This window comes from Dichotomopilus funicola, assembly GCF_033296635.1.
Source record: "Dichotomopilus funicola strain CBS 141.50 unplaced genomic scaffold C8A04scaffold_20, whole genome shotgun sequence".
In the NCBI taxonomy this organism is placed as follows: Eukaryota; Fungi; Ascomycota; class Sordariomycetes; order Sordariales; family Chaetomiaceae; genus Dichotomopilus; species Dichotomopilus funicola.
Genome location: NW_026944041.1, coordinates 233,839 through 254,964, shown reverse-complemented (window position 1 = coordinate 254,964; position 21,126 = coordinate 233,839). Strand labels below are relative to the sequence as shown.

Genomic DNA, 21,126 nt, shown 5'->3' with positions numbered 1-21,126 from the left:
CAGCTGTTTAAGGTCAGCATATTTTGCAACATTTGTGCTGGCGCTCCTCTATCCTCTGCATATACCACTTCCCGATCTTCCTTGATGCACTAGCGCCTCCTCCATTAACCCTCCCAGGTAGCCGACCTGCCCCTTAACCCTCCAGCGTAAAGTCCCACTCCTTGAATGCCTTCCTGAACGCCACCACATCCGCGGTCTCCTCCTCCTCTGACTGGGCTACATCCTGCCAAAACGTCCGGTCCTCCAAACCAAGCAACTTCGCCATAACCTTGCGCGGATACTGAAGATCAAACCGAATGCTCTCATCAAATGGCAGCAGCAAACTCTTGCCCACCACCTTCCCACCATCCTCCCCATCCTCCTCCGCCCAGATCCACACCCGGAAATAATCGCCTGGTACCTCATCCGCCGTATCAAATTCCTTAGTCACAAACTTGCCTAATTTCATGTCCTCAGCCAGCACCCGAAAGCCCGCCTCAACCAGGCCTTGGCTCACCATTGTCGCAGGTACCGGTAAAAACTGCCAATGCACGTGGATGTTGCGCGCCCTATTAATCTCCCAGGTAACAGCGCCTAGTTTCCTACCGGAAGCTCCAGCTACCATGCCTTGCAGGGCGTCACGGAAGCGCTTCATCTCGGCGAACGTCTTCTTGGCCTCCCCACCATTACCATCAGCGGCGGCGGCATCACCGTTGTCATCATCGCCGCCCATGGCTGCTGCGCTAAGTGACGCCGCATGTGTAAGTGGCGTGATGATGAAATGACCCGGGAACTCCAGCCCTTGCTTCCCAAACGTGCCGGCAGCGGGGAGGGGGCCTTTGGCAGTAGCAAGGTACGTATCCTCGCCTACACAGGCAACCATATGCGTGGGCAGGTTGGGGTTGGACAGGCAGAAAAAGCAGCGGTCCGGGCCGGGAGGCGGAGAGCGCTCGCGACGGTGGTGATGTTTACGCCGCCTATTGTGGTGATCTTGATCGTGTGAATGGGCACCGAAACGGCTGAACTCGGCTTGATCGGCGGTGCGCTTCTTGGGGACGGGCTTAGTGTAGAACGGCGTGAGGGTGCTACCCACAGGGGGTGTGATGATGGCGTCTTTGTTGAGGGTAAAGGCGTACATGGACTTGGCCTTGGCGGTGTTGGCCCAGGGGGCAAGAGATATGAAGCGAGTGAGAGCAATCCCCTTGTCTTTATCTTCCTCTGTCTCCTGGGCGAAGAAGGGTTCGCGCTCAAACGCAATGTTGCCGGGTGACATCGCGAAATGATACCGAGGTTTCAGCACCTCGCAGAGTTCCGCAATGGTCTGGCTGGAAGGTGCCGTTTCCGCACCGATCTGCAGTTCCTTCCCTTTGGAGCTGTTCTTCCATACGCCGGTCGGCCACATGGTAGTCAGGAGAATGTCTGCGTTGTTGGCTCCCCGGAGCGCTTTGGTGTCCCCTTCGGTGTGGATTGGCTCATGCTGATCTTTAGACAGCCCAGCCACAATGTTCAGGTCCACGATCCCGCCCAACGCCACGATACGCACTCCCTCAGACGTCTTCGTGACACTCCGTTTGCCCAGATAGTAAAGATTCGGGGCAACTTCCTCGTCTTTTGCCACCCTTTCAACCACCCTCGGGGGCAGCTGAATGGTGCCCACGGTGAAATATGTGGGGCACGGGATCTCAATCCGCCCCTCGAGCAGGTCCGTTAGCTGGTCATCGTCTTGGGCCTCACCAAATAGGTTTCCCGTCACCATGACGAAACTGAAGACATTTTTGGCGTGGAGAGCGGCGAGTTTACCGAAGGCAGACCGAAGCTGGCCATTAATGCTACCGAAAACGAAGCTGATGTGGTCAGTATGGGTGATATTGTTAAAATTGAGGGTGCCGCGGACTAACATCTTCGTTGCCATTTTCAAGGACGCAAATGCTCACAATTCCTTGGCTAATGGTGGATGCGATGAAAAGAAAGGAATCGAAAGGTTGAAGCATAGAAGGAAGGATAATTATAGGCGTGGCCATATGGCGGAAGGAAGTCCTCAATTTGAAAGAAACAGTATGCAACCACAGAAAGGTTAATACATTGTATGGAACTCTCAATGTTTAATCCCTAACGGTGTTGATGAAAAGTGTCGAACATGCGACTTCGTAATATGCATTTCCTGCTTTGGGGTTGAACAACCGATGAACCTGAGCGCGGTCGCGATGATGCAGGACGCGACAGGTCGGCTTATCTTATCAGTCCACCCCGCTTAAAGAATACTTCCCACAACGATCAATATGTACATAACTTCACCAAGTCAATGATGAGGGTGACCAAGACGAAAAACATGAGCCCGTGGTGAATACAGGCTGGTTTTGAAAGGGAAATATCTCTCAACATATTTCTCTCTTGTCTCATACTTTCCCAGCCCTCTCATCCAGGAACTTTCCGCAACCGGTTGTACCCGCAACGCAGGCCAACTTAGGTAAAAACAGTGGGCCTTCCGGCCCCATACCTTCGGCTCCGGCTCCGAGACCTCGGACCCAAACCGTCGGGTGAGCCCCACAATTGCCGTCCGGGTTCGGCACCGCCCGTGCCAGCCCGGCAAAAACAGCGACGTGTCCATGCCGGCCCAGTCCCGGTGTTAGACAGTTTTCCCAGTGTGTGATTTTTTGTTTCAGCCGGATTCCACTAAAGTGAAGGCATTTGGGGCATCTGCCCTTGTTTTTATGGTATTTCTTTTTTTTTTCTGATCTTGTTTTAATTATTGTTTCCATCATCTCTATTTCTCTTTCCAAACACGGCACCTCCGAAACATCCTTGTCCTAACGCCTTGCAATCCCAAGAACCGCAATATCTTACCAGAGATGACCACGCCACCAAGCAGGCAAAATCACCTCCAAAACAGTTAGAAACACGAGCTCATGAAACCCCTGCCCTATATCAACACAACATAACCTTTCACCCATGTTTCAGCCGTGTTACGCCAATCCCGAACAGGTATGCATGAAGGTTATCATTCTCCTAGTACAAGCCCTCGAACTGTTGACGACTAAAAAAAAAACAGATCGATGTAACCATCTGTGGATATTGCTGAAATTTTGAGTGAGTTATGTTTCATGCTCCGCTGTGTCGAACATTGTGGAGCGACGACAAACAATAACGCCGGACACACAAGTCCAAACTAAGTGCAAACGTCCCAAGCAGTTGCACCGTGACCAAATTACAAACAGTTCACGCCTACCATAGCAAGAGGAACACTCAGGATAATAATAATTTTTGACTTTTTTTGGGCTTGTCTGGTTATCTGTCTCAAGTAGAGTACAAAATGCTTTTCCTCCTCCCCCCTCACACATCCCGATGCTTCTCTCTTTCTCTGTAAATCACCCAGAGTAAGAACCCGGGGGGTGGGGGGGAAAGATAAAGAGAAAAGGAAATATAACAACAGAACTGGTTGCGCAACACAGCTCGGGGTAAAGGAGCAGAGAAGGCTCTCCCCCTTCCTATGCCCACATCCCACTCCCGCAATCACGACAAGGAGTAGGAGGGTTGGGCGCATCGCCATCAAGGAGAGGTGTTGGTGGTGTGTGGGTATATACAGAAGAGATGGATGGGTGTGTCAACACAGGGGGCAGGGGCTTCTTGTCCCATCACAAAGCGGCCTCCTCCGTGCTTCTCCCATCTTCTCCTTCCCCCCCACAATTATCCGGCTTCCTCCCAATCCCATGGTTTCGAGGTGACCAAGCGTAACCACCAAGCTTAATGACCCTTCACACGCTCCTCCCTCTCTGCCAGCAAAAAAAAAGGGTCTTCTCCGTGGTCTTCCCTGGTGAACGTTCGGATGCTGGAGATCTATCATCTTTCAATCATCTCCATCGTAAAACAAAAAGCGACCCATGCGTACAAAGCCGTCGTAGGCAGAATCGCAGCCTTCCATCCCCAGAATCTGGAGGAATGCCTTGGCAAAGCGACTCGAGGTATTGCGTTCAATCGACAAAGGGAAAATATGTGATAAAAAGGGCTGCGGTGTATTTCATGCCGAGCCGGCGTGGGGAAAATGGGGAATCCGTAAAGACGTGCGTAGACTGACAATGTTGAGGAAAAGGTTTGTGGCCGCGTCCGGGGATTGGGTGCGATCGTGGCAGCCGTGTGGTATAGATTTCGGTGCGGTGGTAATCCGGGCTCTAACAATGAGCGCTGGGAACTACCACCACCACCGGAATCGCGATGCGAAGGGATAATTAACAAATAAAGGCCGGTCCCAGAGCCACGATCCGAAAATAGTGACAACACAAACGGTGAGGCGTTGAGAAACCCAACAGCCAGGCCGTTGCTTGGCTGTCAATTGATGGGTGGAAACATCTGCCGCATACTCGAAAGAGGTGATGCAACGGTGAAAGATGCCGACGTGATGACGATGCCTTATGGAGAAGAAACCGGGGCGAAAAAAAGGCCAGCCCATGGATGCCGGATCCAAGGCCCCTATGCCTGGATAAAAACGCCACGCTATGCCAACAAAGGTCTAATGCCGAAAACAAACATGCTTTGGATTTGCCGGCGATTGTTAGATGATCAGTCCTTCCGCCGGCGAGCCGGTCTCCAACCTCTCAGTTAAGAGACGCGAAGGAGAGCATGGTGATGAAGAAGTTGTAAAGACATAGGAGATTATTAGTGTCCGAGTGGTATGGTTGTATTCACATGATGCCACCGATCGGGGGAACGGCCCGTCGGTAGCAAAGGTGGTATGGCCGCTTCACGATATAGTGCGGCTGTCGATACTGGAGATCGAGGTTGAGGGTATTAATAAGATGCCATGCGGCGCGCGGGTCCACGGCTGGAACCGAGGCAAGGAGAGGCCCCGAGCATCTCTGAGAGTTCACGCTCACGAGAGCCGCCACGGCTGGGGGCGGTCGGGGAGTCCTGAAGGCCTGGGTCTTGTTGACCAAACGCGTATGTCTGAGCACGGCCCAGACCCCTGCGGCCCTGGCGCAGTCGGTTCATCTCCCGCTCGCAGGTGTTAACGTGCTCGGCGGCGTTCATCTCCACGTAGGCCTGTGGGTAGCATCGCTCGCGATGCTCGGCGAAGAAGCCGCTGTAGCCGCCGTCGAGAATGTAGATCTCCGGATAAAACAGCTTGGGATAATGGGCCGCGTTCTCGTTTCGGTCGCGGGAACGAACATGCCTGGCCATGATTGGAGCCCGGTGGGCGGAATACTCGCAGTGAAAGATGAGAAGCGTGCGGCCCTGCATTGGGTTGTCGACTAGTTGTCCAGCAAGCAGCTCCTTGTCGTTGTAGTTGATGGCCCCGTTAATGTGGCCTCCCTCATACTCGTACTCAAAGCGGCAATCGATGATCATCTTGTGGTCGTACTGGCCGCTGAACTTCCCGTCCAGAACCTCGAGCATTGTCTCACGCGAGATGCGGGGAATGTTGTCACACTCGTCCTCTGGGAAGAAGTGGGGCAGGATTGGCTCGTTCTGTTCCTCAAGGTCCATCACAGATTGCAAGGCCGAGCAGGCAAACGCTGGCCCATCCTTCTTAGGAGCGACGACATCGCCGGGGTTCTCAAACATGCTCAACGATCGTCGATACTGCTTCCGGGGGCGGAGGAACGGGTTAGCTGACCGTCTCCCTTGGCCCGTGATGGGCGATCCGTTGCGCGATCCACTTGTGGAATTAAGGCTGTTGAAGAGTGCCTTCGGCCGAGAGGTGGCCATGGAAGCACACGGGCTGTTCGCACTCCTGGGACGGCGCTCCTGTGGCGGTGAGTCCTCAAAACACTCGCTGAGCGACAGGGACGAAGCAGGAGAAACGCCGAGATGGCCATCCCCACCAGCTCCAAAGCGAAACGGGGGAGGCTGACTCTCTCCCTGAGGTCGTCCGATCGTGCCAATAGCAGTAAACCCTTTAGTACGGGTGAGGGAAGGACGCCGAAGCCCGATCCGTTTGCGCCTAGGAAACCTGTGTTAGGAATAAGAGAGAAAAGACATGCCGCAAAGGAACCGAAGCACTTGTATACTTACTCGGCCGCAACAGGCTTCGTCGGTTGGATGGAAGCTGGACGGGGTATCGGGCTCTCTGCCATCATATCGTCTGAACCAGGAGTCGGCGAGGGGAGCTCAACGTGGGCTGTGAATGGAACCTTGTGCGGCAACGGCGACATGTCCATCATATCAACACACCCTGGAGAAGATGCTGGAAGGGGCGGCGTAGTCACGTAGCCTATTCACAAAACAACTCGTCAGTCCTCCCATTCATGGCCTCTCCAACCTCATTCGAGCGTTTTCGGGCTTACCGCGGCCATCCAAAGCATCCATCATAGCAGCTGTCGTAAACAGGGCGCGTCGTGGTGTTGGGAGCATCGGGCTGCTGTTACATTGAGAAGTGTGTAAGCCATTGAACAAACCAACGATCCGAACAAACGAGCCAACAGAAAACACTAACCTGGCATCATTGAGCTTGAAGTTCTGCGACAAATCGGCTGCCAATGAAGTGCCTGGTGAGGATACACGAGCTGGCCTGCTGCCAAAATACTCGGAGCCTTGAAGCTGGAAGGTGAATTGGTTCCGGCCAAGGGGGCTAGGAACTAGGCGTGGGCCGAAGAGGTTGGACTGGCCAAAGGATGAGGGCGGCGCTGGGCGCATTGCGGCCAACGGGGAGGAGGTTTCCATGGCGCTGCACGATGATGGTGATGCATGCACAGAGACGGGAAGATTGTAGGGCCCTTCAATGGCTCAGCCGTCAGGGGTGAACGGCGGGAAGCTGTCGCTAGCAGGAAAGACAACTGTCTTGACGAGCGACGGCAACGGTGCGTTGAAACCGAGATGAGCCGTTGTCGACGACGATGAGGAAACTCGAAAGTCGAAAACCGAAGCCGGAATGGTATCGGCGTGGAAGTCCAGTCGACGTCAATTGGCGATAGCTACCTCGGATGCACCTGTTGCGAAGGTGGTAGGATGGAAAAGGTGTGAGGCTGCAGGAGCCAAACTTCGTTTTCTCTCGTCGTCCGGTGCAACGCGGGCGGTCTGACGGTTTTGGGGCCGGCAGAACAAGGGAGGATGCAAGCCTGTGAATTATAGCGGGGGTCCCGCTTTCTAGCCCAGGGCAGGAAGGTTTGCTCAGGGTGTACCAATGCAGAGGGTTGTTGCCAAGGGCAGGAAGGGGGTGTGCGCTCGGACGGCTAGCTGCACGAAATCGTCGAAGAGTACAAAGAAAGAAGACCAGAGTACCGAAAAAGGCAGAGGCTGAGTGGTGAGGTGGTGAGGTGCTGTTGGCCGTGTTCAAGTCGATTCCCGTGTAGATGGCGTGTCGGGCAATTTCTTGCGGTTGAGGGTGCGGGTTACGGGAACCTAGGAAAGTCCAAGCGACTGACCTGTTGAGCACACGGAGTAGTTGGATGGCCGGGGTGGTGCCGGTGCCGGGACGGGTTGTTCATGCGACTTCTCTCCGTCTGATAAGGCAAAATACGGCACGCAGCCACCGCTCACTCCTGTCTGCTTTCCCGGATGCCAGAAACTCGATCGCCGCTCGCCAGGTTCGCTGTTGAAGGGGAACAGAGCTCACGATCACTGGGTTGGCGGCGGTTAAAGAAGGATTTTTTCCTTCCCGGCCTGGGTGCAGAGCGTCGACAGGGAAGCCTGATCCAGCACTCGAGTTCCTCGCGGGCAGGTTGTCAGGGGCGATTCGCCGGGTTTGGCATGCCCGGTTGTTGCGGTTACTGCGCACTGGCGCCAGGGACATCAGCAGCGGGGGCCCCTGTTCGAGCAGAGAGCTTGTGGGGTGGGCATGGTGGGGAGCTCCTTCCGACAGGGGAGCTCGCACGGGACGGCGCTTGGAGGTTCGGGACATTAGGAACCCAATCGCTGTGCAACGTAAATTGAAGTCACATCACCGCCAGCAGACTAGACACGGAGCCTGCATGTACCCCCTAACGCAGCAAATCAAGACACAAGTACCCGGCCATGGGCCCACCGATCTCGACTCAGTACCTTCCCGCAGCACCAAAATACTGGCGTTGTCGGATGGACGAAGACGGTCTGAAGAGGGGACGCTTTTGGATCGATGTGCCTCTCGACGCCTCCTGGCCGCAGCCCCGGGCGGCCGGTCTGAAGCTCATGGTCGGGCGCAGCAGCCGTGAGGATGGAGACGATGCTCTTGCAGGATTCGTTTCTTTAACGACGTCGGCTCAAGCCCATCAGGATTATTTACGGAGCTGGGACAACAAAACATCAAACGATCAACGGGACAAGGGAGTGAAAGATCCTCACGGATGGGAAGCAACCTCAACATGATTCCCTCTCAAACTGACAAGACGTTAATTCTTGAGGAATCCATCAGAACGATAAGCCCTCGGTCTGGTTCATCGCCGATTTCAAGAGTTGATCCGATCGTCGTCGTTTGGTCTCAAGCCAAGCTCTGGGCCTAGGTGGGAGGCCAGGCCAACTTCCGATGGGATGCGAAAAACAAGGCGATCGGGGTTGATCGGTCTTGGATGCCATTCTTGCCGCCGTCCCAGTTGCGAGGTCAAGACGCTGAAAACTGGCGCCCGGCTCGGTGACGTTTTCGTCGCCCGCATTACATATTAAGCACCTCCTCCACACCCTTTCTCCCTTGTTGGGGGAGAAGCCTCTCGCTGTTGAGCGCTCGTTATCCTTCGAGAGCTGGTCAGTGCCGGCCGGCCACTCAGCACCGCGAACCTGCGAATTTGCGGAGGGGGAAATCCCCAAGAGATTCTCTGGCTCTGACTTGGCCATGAGGGTTCGAAAAATCACTTAAAAATGTGCGAGAGCTTCGGGTGTTGGCCATGCTCCCTTTGTTCCTCTCCGGGCAAGACAGACAATGTCGAGGTAGAAAGTTTATCCTCATGTCAACAAAACCTTCATTCTTTTTGGGGGTGACAACCTTCAGCTCCAGCTATTTCCTGGCCGCGAACAACTCAAAAACTCCAGGCTTTCCCCGGATTCGATCCTCTGTCTTCAGTCTTTGCGTCATCGCAGAAGCACGCGACAATCCCAATACAAGATTTCGACAGACGATTGCGTCAGAAAAGCGCCGGGCTCATTTGGATTCGACGTGTCTAAATGGACGGTACAGCCTGTCTATTGTGACGGTGCAAACCTCAACACGGCTAAAGACAAGTTGATCATCTCCACACCAATTCTTGGCGGCAACCTTGATCAACGTACCTCTTCCTCTCCTCTCCATGTACCTGAGCAACATACATCACAATATATAAACGAAGACGTTGATTCAACGTGATTCCCAACATTCCAACCGTAAGTGCCGTAAGTGCGATACGTCTTGCCAAATCGCCTAAAAGTACGGTAAAATTCAATCGTAATAGGGCTTCAATAAAACACATGACTCCTAGCATCGCGATCGTAAATCAATGCGTTGGCGTAACGCATTGGTCACGATGGATAATTAGGTAGGTAGGTACATGAAGAGCAGAAGAAGAGGGACTTGAGTCGAGGTTGAAGCCAAGAGTTGGTGTGGAGGCCTCTAGCCGTGTTGAGGTTTGCACCGTCACAATAGACAGGCTGTACCGTCCATTTAGACACGTCGATTGGATTGAGTGCGGGCAGCGGCGCACATCGCGCCCCTGGCAACGGGTGGACTAGGGGCCCCTGCTAGCCCTGCGAGTCTCAGGTTCAGAGCTTCGTCGGTCCCTTCGAGACGCTGCTCCGTGAAGCAGCCAAGTGTGGTTTCCGGGGCAATAACTTTTGGCATGTGTTCAGAGCGTCGACCGAGTCCTGCGCAGTGGAGTGTCCACGCCTCCGTCCACAGTACACTAGCGGAACGAGAAACGCCTCTGAGGATATTCTTTCCTTGCTTCCTCGGCCACCTTAGACATCGGAGAATTTACTCGCCGTGGCGCCGCGAACGTGGACAACGAGCAGCCTCTTTGAATCCAATTTGGTGGATGCTGTTTACTCGAGTACGATGTATCGTGTCGATGAAGGAACTCTAAAAAGGAACTTGAACCCGTCGATTGCAAGGCTGGAAATAGCATCAGTGTTGCCTGGCAGGGAGTTTTTGACCTTGCTCCCTCGTCCCAATCTGGCAAAACGTCATCCATCCCGACAGGGCTGTGGCCGTCCCCCCCTTGCTTCGCGTCGGCGCGATTTTCCAAGGCTGAAAAGGATCGCCGGATAACTCGCCAGCCGGGGCCAGCCGACCCGTGGCTTTTTCTTGCCTGCAATCGAATGGCTTCATGTTCGACGCCCGAGTATTTCGAGACAATGAGCGAAAAGGGGCCTCGAAATGTTCAAAACTCGAAAAATCCGGGCAAGGGGCCACAAGCATGATTTGTTTACTTTGCTCGGCGCTGGCTGACATCAAGTTTTTGTCGTCGAGTCGATCACAACCAACGACCCGCATGACCCATCGCGAAAGGTAGCGGGATGTCGGGCACCGATCTAATCGCACCGCACGTTGAAGACCTCGGCGAGATCCCCGAGAGCTCCCAAGTCTATTCGTACTGTGGTAATTTCACCCAAGTTCAGCTGCCACGCGCCGATGGCTTTTGCTTTCCATGTTGTGGGTTACATTCCCCAGCGAGCCCAGCTCACATCAGCCACGAATGAGCCTTCCGAATGGCCCCATCCCCGCTCATACTTGACGACTCGGTTCCCGCAAGCGGATTGGGTATGAATCCGATGAACAGAACAAAGAGGGGAAAGGAACCTGGAGCCAGTTACCAGGGCTCGCAGTTTGCTTGCAGAGGCCCACTTGAGGAAGAAAGCCCCCACTGCGAAAGAAGCCAGCGCCGCAGGGTTTGCGGCGGCAATGCAATCAGGGTCAGATGCAACTCATGTTGCGTCGGCAGCACACTTCACGCAATGGGACGTGGGATGTTGGCTTGGCGATTGATCGAGGTTGAGTGGTTGCTTCACATTTCCCCTCTTTTGTCTGATGTTGAGGGACATCCGACGCGGGGTAAAACATGAGGCACACCCGGCACAGAAAGTAAACAAAACGGGACGCGCCTTCTCGGGTGCTCAAGTAAACATCAGCTTCCCCGCGTTGGGCAGCCTCTGTCCCGTGTCTCCCGTGGCATGCTGCGGGGTCGCCCAGCTGTGCCAGAACGCGGTGTCACCTGATGGGGCCGGGGTGTCCAACCCGCTTTGGAGCGGGTTCGAGGTGAAACCTCGGGCCTGTGACAGCCGAAGCGCGCGCTTGAGGGGTTGTTAGTTTGTCTCCAACATTTCATCACATCTGTGTCTTTGAAAAGCATAACCACACTACGAGTAACGACGCTACATAGGACACTAAACGCTCGGGCAATACCGCCACTTGTGTCTCACTCACCAACAAGTCACGTTGACGGCAATTCTTCTTGCCTCAACCCTATTCCCGTTTTATCGACGCTTGCGTGGGGCATGATGAGGTGAGACTTCAAGTCTTGAAGCGGGGTTTCTCGTGCACTGTTTTGTGAATGGGAAAGGAAGAGCAACCGCCTCCCTTGTTCTCCGAGACACAAAGGTCACAATGCTTGCTGTCGTGAGCCGAAGCTTGACGATTGAGGGGGAAACGGATGGCGCGGGGTATCTGGACTCTGCAGTGCCGCAGCTTGCCTGGCACAGCAGAGAATCCTTGATGGAAACCGCCACAACAACCGGTCGGATGGTCGAGTTCACGCCGCTCGGGTTGAGCCGGTGTGGCCCAGGTGGCGAGAGCAAGATGCGGTGAACATTTTTCCACCTCGTACTTCGTCCGTCGTGTACTTGATACCTGAAAAGTTTGATGCGCGGCTTGTCTGGATCCGCATTTTCGGCATCCTCTTGTCCTGTTTTTAGAACTCGATTACAATCGCCGTTTTCCCGTGTTTGGCCACCCAATTGCCAACGGATAGTAGTTCCGTGAGATGTCGAACCTGGTGTCAAGAATTGAACCGTTGAGATACTATAGTTAACTAACAACTTAAGGTATGTACTCCGAGACACTATGACAATAAAAATGTGAACTAACTATATCTGCATTCAGGATTAACAAATTACTTTTGCTGGGAAATTATTGACATTAATATCAACTCGTCGAGCCCGTGTAGTAGTTAGTTAATGAAAGAAATGCTATCAGACATTATTTTCACTAATGTATGAAAATTGCAACTAACACTTTTTCCTACGCAGTACTACCCCAAGTAGATTTTTGATCGAGTCGTTATTTTCGTTGGTTAATCTGATGGACTTTGGGAATATTTCTAACGCTGAATAGTCTTGCAAAGTATTTAAACCGAAACTGTCTAATAAATTTTCATTTTGCATATCTCGCTGAGCAATACTGTGTCATTCCAAGATGGCTAACCTGACCTAAAGTGGTAAATCCACTCCACTATTTTGTGTTGTTTCAATCATCAACAACTCTGTTACCTATTGCAAGAACTCGTGACAACCACTTGGTTGAACCATTTCATTCTCACACGATTTTCAGCTCCTGGCCAAGCTTTGAACATACCATGAAGCAAAAATCTCATTTCGCTTTCCCTGGCCGGAATGAACCCCTTGAACCCTGAATGCATTGCGCTAGCTCACTCAGGGTTTGAACGGGAAGCTCGGACACAACGGGTACCTACATCTCCTCAAATAAAAGTTTAGGGCTGCGTTGACTGATGCAAGGAACGTGTTCAAATTCCCGGAATCCAAGACTTGAGGTCCACATTCGTCTTGAGACCTGACAAGTCCGATTTTGGGGGGTGGCTTCCTCAACCGGGGTTTCACGAGCGGATGCTGGAGGGAAGAATGAAAGAGAACACAAAAGGAAGATCTCTTCGCTCCGATCGGAGAGATGGCGGTGAGGTTGGCGATGGTTGACGCAAGGCACAAGGGGCACAACTCGTGATTGTCGCGGAACTTGGGTAAGGTGAGTGGAGAGTGAAGTGATGTTGGCTGGGAAACTGAGTGGTGGTCTGTGTGCTTTGAACCCCTGAGCAAGGACCCCTGGGATGGAATGGTTGAGTTTTTTTTCCCTCAAGGCAGGCACTCAACGATGAGGCGAGTTTTGCTGGTCATCTGACAATGCGGAGCCAGCCGGTTGCTGGAGTTATTCTGGCGGTGTTCCATTTGGGGCTTCGTTCATCTCCGGTCTTCTTGGGGACAGCGGTGGTCAGGCAACCGTGGTGTGTGAGGGCGGAGGTTGAGGTGGTTAACGTTAGCCTTGGTACAGGGCTCCTTGCGTCACCGTCGCTGGAACTGATCACCCAATATCGCAAGGAGGCCTGAAACCTCCATGAGGCGGTGATGGGGGTTTTGGAGTTGGAGTGAATTCTGAAACCGAGAGATTCCCACTCCTGGAGCTATTTCTTGGTATTTGGCGATAACGTACAGCAAATAAACGAAGAGCTAAGTGTTGTCGAGAGTCATTCGACGGAGAAGAAATGGCAAAATCGAACCTCTAACTACAGAGTCACGATATCCTCCTTCAGAAAGGTGTAACTGAAAGAGACACGGGTGGTTGATGAGAGCTCAAGACACCGGGGTTCGTCATTGATGGAGGACAGTGCGGCAGGGAAAAGCTTCCGTTATAAAAAGCTGATGGTATTTCACACTGTGTGGCTGTTTCAACGAGTGTTTTTTTGTCTTTTCCTCCTGAGATGACGGAAAGCTTCTTTCTCGTTTGGAGTTGCGAATCGGGGGCCTCGGTAGTGTAAATAAGCTTGTAATTCACTTAAACAAAATTGACGCATGAAGGGAGGTGTCAACCAATTCTACATATGCGACAATGGGGGGTGCCTTGCAGGACCCATATGGCCCTACCCCCGTTTCCCGTTATCAGATGGAAGCGGTCAATCACGGCATAAAACAAGCCCCGCTAAAAACTTCTGGGTGGTGCGTTTTGCGCGTCAAGTGTCAATGCATTTAGATGAACAATAATGTAGCTCCGGGATTAGACCGCAACAGCACTCGACAGACCACCAAGTATGGCTAATAAACGGAAGCGCGCGTCCAAGGAGGCAAACACAGACACTCTACCTTCCCATAAACGATCGAAGAAGGATACCCTCGCCACCAATGGCTCAGCGAAAACCAAGTCGGGGAAACCACTTGACAAGTCGCGATTCACCGAGCACCCGAATGTCGACGAGCGAAAGCGAGAACTTGACCTGTACAACCGTCTAGGGAGCGAGGATGTCGCCGATCGAATCGAGGCCGCAGATGCGATTGTGTCGGGCTTACTGGGAGACGACTGCGTTCCGGAACCCGTGCTTCTGCGACACCTCGAAAAACGCCTTTTCCGTGGCCTTGCGAGTGGGAGGAATGCCTCGAGATTAGGGTTTAGCCTAGTTTTGACAGAATTATTGGGTCAGCTATTTGGCGACAAGGACCTGGCGAGCTCCAGCTACCCGGGGTTGACCTTTGACAAGGTGCTGGGCATTTTGTTGGAGAAGACACAAGCAGGAGGCAATGTCCCTGGACAAGAAGAGAGAGATCACTACTTTGGCCAGCTATTTGGTCTCGAGTGCTTTGTGCGCTCTGGAATCCTCTCAGATCGGGCCCGATGGTTGTCAGTCCTGGAACTCTTGTTGAAGTTGTCCTCGAAAAAGACGTGGCTGAAGTCGCAATGTGGCTATGTCATTGTGCAGGCTATCTTGCAGATAGACAAGGAGCTCGCCGAGACCACTTTTGACAAGCTGTTCGCGGAAGGATTTGCCAAAACACCAGAAGGTGTTGGCATCTGGATTGCGGCCCTTGACCGGTTCCCCTCCATGAAGGCACCGTCCCAACCGTGGCGACACCCCCTGGCCACCACGTCACTGGCGGCACTCCCAGTTGCCTTGAAAGATAGTGGGAGAGCGGCATCGTCGGAGGAGAGTGGTGGTAAAAACCAGCCTAACCAGGGAAGCTGGTCCGCCCAGCTCCACTTCGTTTGGGACCTTATTCTGGCCCATTACATCAAGCTTAGCTGCAAGTCCGCAGACGACGCTGCCGACCAGTTTAAGCAGTTTTGGAACCGCGTTGTTGACGGTCAGTTTGTGATTCCACCTCCCAACACGCCCTGGATTAACTAACAGTGTCTGTAGAAAGTTTCTTCTCGAAAAACGCTTCAGAAAGCCAAAAGTTCTCGGGGTTCATGATCTTCCAAAAGATTCTTGAAGGGGCCAATGAACACCAATCGATTGTCGCGGCTCTTTTCAGCAAGAACTTCATGGTTTCTCTAATGAACCAGGCAGCCAAAGAAGACCGTTATCTCCATCGCGCGGCAATTAAGGCTCTGAAGGGCATTGAGAGTGTCGTCGAAACGACCCCTGGTCTTCTTCCCACCGTTGTTAAAGAGCTTCTTGGGAAACATGGGGCTTACAACTTTGACCAACGCACCAACACCAAGACTTTGGAAAAGCTGCTCCAACATACAACGCCCGCCACAGTGAAATCGGTACTCAAATCGGTACAGCTAAAGGACCCATCCAAGAGTAGGCTCGACGAACCCAAGTACTACCAAGCACTTGGTCATTATTTGTTCAAGCTCGCTAGCGTACCCGCCGATGAGACGGAAACCGATGCATCGGGCAATTCAGTGCCTGGCTTAGCGATCAACGCCCTCACCGAGCTAGCCTACTCGAACAACTCTGTACCCGAAAACATCAAGGAAGCCTTACGTTCCAGGTCGACATCGGCGTTTGCCAAACTGGTCCGAAGGCCGGAGGATTTTGGGCATCTCTGCAACGCTATTTTGTCCATCGAGGCGGACATCAATCCGGATGACGAAATTGCCTCCACGGTTCTTCCCGATGTGTACGAACGGCTGAAAGACTTGCTCGAACCTGAAAAGTGCACAGATAACACAAGGGCACCTCGGCAAGCGTTGGCCTTGCTGCATGCGGTGGGAATTTTGCAATTCTATAACCAAGATCCGGATGTGATTGATCTCTTCGAGGAGCTCGGGCAGTGCTATGAGAAACTGGAGAACCACGACGAGGATTCACACGAGGGTATCTCCGAGTACCTGGTTGAGATTCTCCTTGCTATGGTTGCCCGGCCATCCTCGCTCATGCGGCAGGTGTCTCAACAGGTTTTTGAGGCTTTCACTGCGTACATGTCGGAAGATGCACTCCAGCTCTTGTTTGACCCACTCTCTGCTGAGGAGAGTGCAAAGGGGCAACTGGCGCTGTTTAGCACCGAGGATGAGGACATGATGGAAGTTGAGGCTGCCGATGGCGAAGAGAGCGATGAGGAGCAACTTGACTCCGACGTTGAGATCGTCGACCTCGAAGACGCCGGTTCTGAAGCCTCCGATGGCGGCGAAGACGGGTCTGATGATGATGAGGATGAAGGGGAGGAAGAAGACAAAGACGATGATGGACCTGAAGACCCGAACCAGGAAGCTCTCGATGCACTCGACAACGCGTTGGCTGAAGTCCTCGGCAGCCATCGACTCGACCAGGACAAAGACGCCGACTCAGCTGCATCAGATGACGGGAGCGATATGACTGACTCCGAAATGATGGCGGTAGATGAGAAGCTGGCCGAGATCTTCAAACAACGTGCCAAGGCAAGCAGCAAGAAAAAGGAGAAACAGGATGCCAAAGGTACCGTGGTCAATTTCAAGCATCGCATCCTCGACCTGCTCGCCATCTACGTCAAGAAAGAAGCAGCCGTGGAAAAGCCCGGTGCGGCCCACGCCACACACGTCTTCCGCGTCCTCCTCCCCCTCCTACAACTCATCCGCACCACAACCACCAAACCCTTGGCCAACAAAGCTGCCGACATCATCCAGACTTTCTCCAAAACGCTCAAGCGCGCCCGTAGCAACACCAGCACCAGCGCCACCAACAGCACTCAAGCTACCGCATCCACACCCACCGTCGCCCATCGAGACGAACTGATTACCCTTCTCGCGCAGCTGCTCGACGAAGCGGGGCGGGATGCATCACACGCCTTCGCACGGTCGGTTTCAACAGCATGTCTGGCCGTGGCGTCGGTCGCGTGCAGCGACGAGGAGGGCGAAGCCGCGGTCTTTGCGCTGTATTCGGCGACTCAGCGGCGGTGGTTCCGTGGTTCCGTGAGGATTCAGCCGGCTGTCTTTGGCGATTGGTTGAACTGGTGCCAGAGTCATGCTGCGACGGCGGCAGCGGCGGCAGAGAAGTCTGAGAAGGTAGCGGAGGTTGTGGAGACTGCGGAAGCTGCCGAAGCTGCGGGACCGGGAAAGAAAGAGACGGGGAAGAAGAAGGGTGGGAAGGGTAAGAAGAAGTAGGGCTGTGTTTGAGGTGGTAATTCGAAGAAACATATAAGAATGCTTGTTGGCTAAGTACCGCCGGAGCGTAGTCATTAGCCAAGGCCTATGTTAATGATGTACTGTTGGTTTCATGTCACTTGATATCAAAGACAAACCAATATTCTTGCGGTCATGGCCGTTGCGGGAGCTGTTCATGCACCACTACCGTATGGGAATTGATATATTCCCCCTTCAGCAGCGTGAAAAGTGGAAGAAAGGAAACCACAGTTTGTCGCTTTCCTATGGTACACTCAAAACGCCCGCCCATACCCACGCCGCCTATTTGGGCCTTTTACTCATCCACCTTGTCCTCCTGCGCCTTCTTCGCCAACCGCTCTGCCTCCTCCCGCAGCGCCTTAGGCACCTCTTGATGCAACCCCTTAGTCGGGCCATCTGACCCGCTAATCCACGTCATCTCCAGCTCAAACTCCTTGTCATCGTCATGCGCAACATAAATAATCCGCGCCGCCTCCTTGACAGCCTCCTCCAGCGTCAGCGCGGGCCCCCCAGGACCGCCCAGGTCTAGCTTCTCCAGCTCCGCTTTGGCCGCTTGCCGGCCCTTGCCGGTAGCAGCTCCGTAGTAGCCCCAGTAAAGACCAGACGGCTCGATCATGTAGAGGCCGGGACCGCCGTGGGTCTTGCCGGCGACTTTCCCACCGGCACCGACCGAGGGGCCCGAGCCAACTTCGCCATCGACCGGTAGCTCGGCCGTGCTGTCGAAGCCACCGACGATGGCGGTGATACCGAATGGACGTACGGACTGGTATAGCGTGTATGCCTGCAGGTAGCCTCCCATGCGCGAGGCCAAGTCGGCTGTCGCGATGGGTGTCTTGAAGGTGTCGCGCCAGGAACGGGCCTCGTCGCGCGCGCGCTCGATAAAGTGCCGGCCGTCGGGGATCATGCCTGAGTATACCTGTGTGAGGAAGGGTGGGGTTAGCTCGCGGGTTTGTCGAGTAGAATCTAGAGAGGGGAGGGGGACGAAGGCAACGTACAACACCTAGGTGCCTGTCGACTGTTGCAATGCGCTTGTTGGCATTCGGTTTGAGTAGCTTGGATGTGACGAGCTTTTCGACGGCCAGCACCACGCCGTCCTTGCACCGGATACCGACCGAGGTCCCGCCATTCTCAACTGCCTTTACGGCGTACTCGACTTGGAAGTTGCGGCCATCGGGGGAGAAGATGGAGTTAGCGAGATCGTAGCCTGTACCTATCGAAGTCTATGGAAAGCAGCAGTCATGTCAGCTTTTGAAATGCGTTGTTGCTTGGATGTCTATTGTTGGAGGGGAAGGACGAGGGCGGGGGGTAACGGCTGCAGCAAACTAAACGTACCATTGTGAAGGTAGACTTAGGGTAAAATCAGGTTGCGAGGTGACGTTAAAATTTCCGACAACCAAGAGATTACCAGACGTCGTTTCGTGGTTGCTCGTAGTGGTCCAGTTGCGGCGATAGTTAGGGTGTTGGAGTTGGCGGCCGGCGGGTGGGAGAGCTGTTGCTGCATGAGCTCCCATCAGGCAGCCTGGAGCTGCGCGTTGCTTCCCAGCAGGGTAGCTGGGGTTGGAAAATGTGGCGCATACCCCGCCTTGTTTTCAGCCTTGGGGCAAGCCACAGTTTAAGTGGGGCCCAACTAAGGAAAGATAAGATAAGACCCGGTTGCCCCGAGTTTCGTGCCCATTGTTTGGGTTGCCCCTTTTTCTAGGAAGCTATAGCCATGAGTGGTTGAACCACACATCTGTCGATGCCGTACTGCCCCTTGTCAATTCCGAGGTGTTCATTTTGCTTCTTTGGAAATAACCTTTGAGAACTTGACAAAATGACCCTTGAGGCACATCGCGCGAGGCTCAAAGAAGTTATCAAAAGGAAGGGTTAATAATGCCTAAGTTCGGAATTCACAGGCAGTGGATAGTTTTCAGGGTTAATTCCATTGTTCGAGCAACACAAAGTTTATTCATGGTTATTCATGGAGGGTTATCATGATCTTAGAGCTGGATTACGTGGCCACTCATGGTTTTGGCCGAGGATATGTCAGGGCCACTCTATGGCCACGGTGTTCATCTCAACATCTTGTTCTATATCTTGAACAACTAATAAAGATGCTTACGTGTTACGATGTTCTGTGTTAAGAAGCATGGAGAGGTCAAGCTTGGCCGACTCTGATGCTCAAGCTTGGGGATTTGTAACCACTGAGCTGAGATGGGTTGAGCTGGTAGGTGAGTCGTGAATTGCATCTTCCAGCCGAGGCTACCTTTGTTTAGAATTTTAGGTCATTAGACTACCAGCTGCCCGGCTTCGGGGTTATGCGTTGTCATATTGAACTCTTAGACGGAACAGGCCATCGTGAAGCACCCTCAGCTATAAATGCTTCCCCTAACCCCTTTTTTCTAGTCATGTTTATGATGTTAAGCGGCCGCAATTCTTAGCACTATCAACATTCACAGCAACATATTATAAAATACATAGTTAACCACTACCATGGAATCTCTGCCGAGCTACCCTGACTGCCCGGGGCGATATAGTGTCCCGGGCTGTCTGGAGACGTTGCGAGATGGGCAGCTCTTCTGCTTGTTCTGCCAGCGCGTGAGTTCCCTTCCTTTATTCGCAACAATAGCAGCCTATAAACCACTGACACAGAACACTAGAGGTACACGCGTATTCTGGAGTATTCAACAGACCTTCTGCCGGGAGACGCCGAACCGTCTTTCGCCCCCCCTGTGCCCGGCGTGTTGCAGTCACACCGCGAGATCGGCGAACCTTCTGGTAGCGTACCGCATCTTGTAGTAGACCTTGAGGAAGATTTGAGGAACGAAGAACTGCTGGCCCAACTGCGCCCTTTATTCCCTGACACCCTGCTTTTGGACAATTGCTGGATTGGCCGAGTCTACGACAATTCTGAAAGCGACACCAATGGGTCGGTCTGGGTGCTGGTTGAGGTAGACACGGAGGATGTGAATCACGCGGTGGATGTGCCGGCCCCTCTTCCGACGACCGATAGTCCCCCCAGTCCTGGCGCCTCTAGAACCGAACTGTTTACGACTTCCTCTGGCTTTGAACCCCAATCGGGCAGTCGCGAGACTAACTCCCACGGAATTCACGACGGTACAACTCACCAGATCCAACCCTCACCTTTCGCCGGGTCCTTCCTAGAAGAACGCCGACCCCAATCTGAGTCTTGGGTCCCTATTATATTCATCCCCAGGCACACGCGTACAGTATCATCTCAGGCACCGCAGAACAATACAAACACTAACATCAATGAGGAACGTGACCATTCCATTCCTCTGCCCATCGATAACCATGACGACGACGCCGACAACGAGAATCACAGTACTACCAACAGCGATGACACCCTGACCTCCATGACCTCAACGGAGCTAAACCGTTATCGCGAAGCTCTCGCCAACCTAAGCCGTCCTAGGCCGAATGACCTGCCCCGTCACACCGCTCGCGAAAGAAACAACCTTACGAACGGGGTTAACGGCCATACAAATGGGGTCAGCGGCGTCAGAACACCAGAACACCTCGCCGTCGAAAATGGTAGCCGGTTCGCCGAACATTTCAACTGCCCTTTTCAGGGGCCACAGACCGAGGACGAAATTGAGCAATGGATTGCGGGCTTAATAGACGTCTCGGCCGCGGGCCCCTTGGTTAACGCCCACACCAACCATGTCAATGGGAATATTGAAGAGGATGGCGATCCAATTACCTTGTGGGTGTCTGCTGTTCGCAGGCTGAACGAGGAGTTCGAGTCGGATAACGATGAGAGTGCTTAGCTGTAGTGCATATTCCTGGAGGAGGGCAGAGAGCTTTTTTGGGAGGGTGAGCCTGTTTAAGAGGGTTGGGGTAGGATAGTGCCCTGAGGGTTGTAGTTATGCCGGACTTTTATTGCTTCAGTGGAGGAAGGGCTAAAACAGGAACGTCGAAGATCTTAGCGATGATTTAGCGTTGCGCATATAGAA

The 21,126-nt window shown here is 53.4% G+C and overlaps 5 protein-coding genes across 5 annotated transcripts; 2 read left to right on the top strand and 3 right to left on the bottom strand.

Annotated features, from left to right (window-relative positions):
* Positions 1-133: 133 nt before the first annotated feature.
* Positions 134-1,891, bottom strand: C8A04DRAFT_11096 (CwfJ C-terminus 2-domain-containing protein-like protein; the record flags this gene model as incomplete). The annotated part of the gene is made up of 1 exon (XM_062776833.1): positions 134-1,891. The coding sequence occupies one exon, from the start codon at positions 1,889-1,891 to the stop codon at positions 134-136; it is 1,758 nt and encodes a 585-aa protein (XP_062638258.1).
* A 2,870-nt stretch (positions 1,892-4,761) lies between these two features.
* C8A04DRAFT_36247 (Rhodanese-like domain-containing protein) lies at positions 4,762-6,282 on the bottom strand (the record flags this gene model as incomplete). Its single annotated transcript, XM_062783456.1, has 3 exons — positions 4,762-5,914; positions 5,986-6,184; positions 6,258-6,282. The coding sequence occupies 3 exons, from the start codon at positions 6,280-6,282 to the stop codon at positions 4,762-4,764; spliced, it is 1,377 nt and encodes a 458-aa protein (XP_062638257.1).
* Positions 6,283-13,880: 7,598 nt separating this feature from the next.
* C8A04DRAFT_36246 (DNA polymerase phi-domain-containing protein) lies at positions 13,881-17,152 on the top strand (the record flags this gene model as incomplete). The annotated part of the gene is made up of 3 exons (XM_062783455.1): positions 13,881-14,925; positions 14,982-17,053; positions 17,108-17,152. 3 exons carry the CDS (start codon positions 13,881-13,883, stop codon positions 17,150-17,152), a joined length of 3,162 nt encoding a protein of 1,053 aa, XP_062638256.1.
* Positions 17,153-17,465: 313 nt separating this feature from the next.
* On the bottom strand, positions 17,466-18,505 carry C8A04DRAFT_27382 (nucleophile aminohydrolase; the record flags this gene model as incomplete). Its single annotated transcript, XM_062780276.1, has 3 exons — positions 17,466-18,086; positions 18,166-18,390; positions 18,503-18,505. The coding sequence occupies 3 exons, from the start codon at positions 18,503-18,505 to the stop codon at positions 17,466-17,468; spliced, it is 849 nt and encodes a 282-aa protein (XP_062638255.1).
* A 1,137-nt stretch (positions 18,506-19,642) lies between these two features.
* C8A04DRAFT_27381 (uncharacterized protein) lies at positions 19,643-20,940 on the top strand (the record flags this gene model as incomplete). The annotated part of the gene is made up of 2 exons (XM_062780275.1): positions 19,643-19,747; positions 19,810-20,940. 2 exons carry the CDS (start codon positions 19,643-19,645, stop codon positions 20,938-20,940), a joined length of 1,236 nt encoding a protein of 411 aa, XP_062638254.1.
* Between the last annotated feature and the right edge of the window lie 186 nt (positions 20,941-21,126).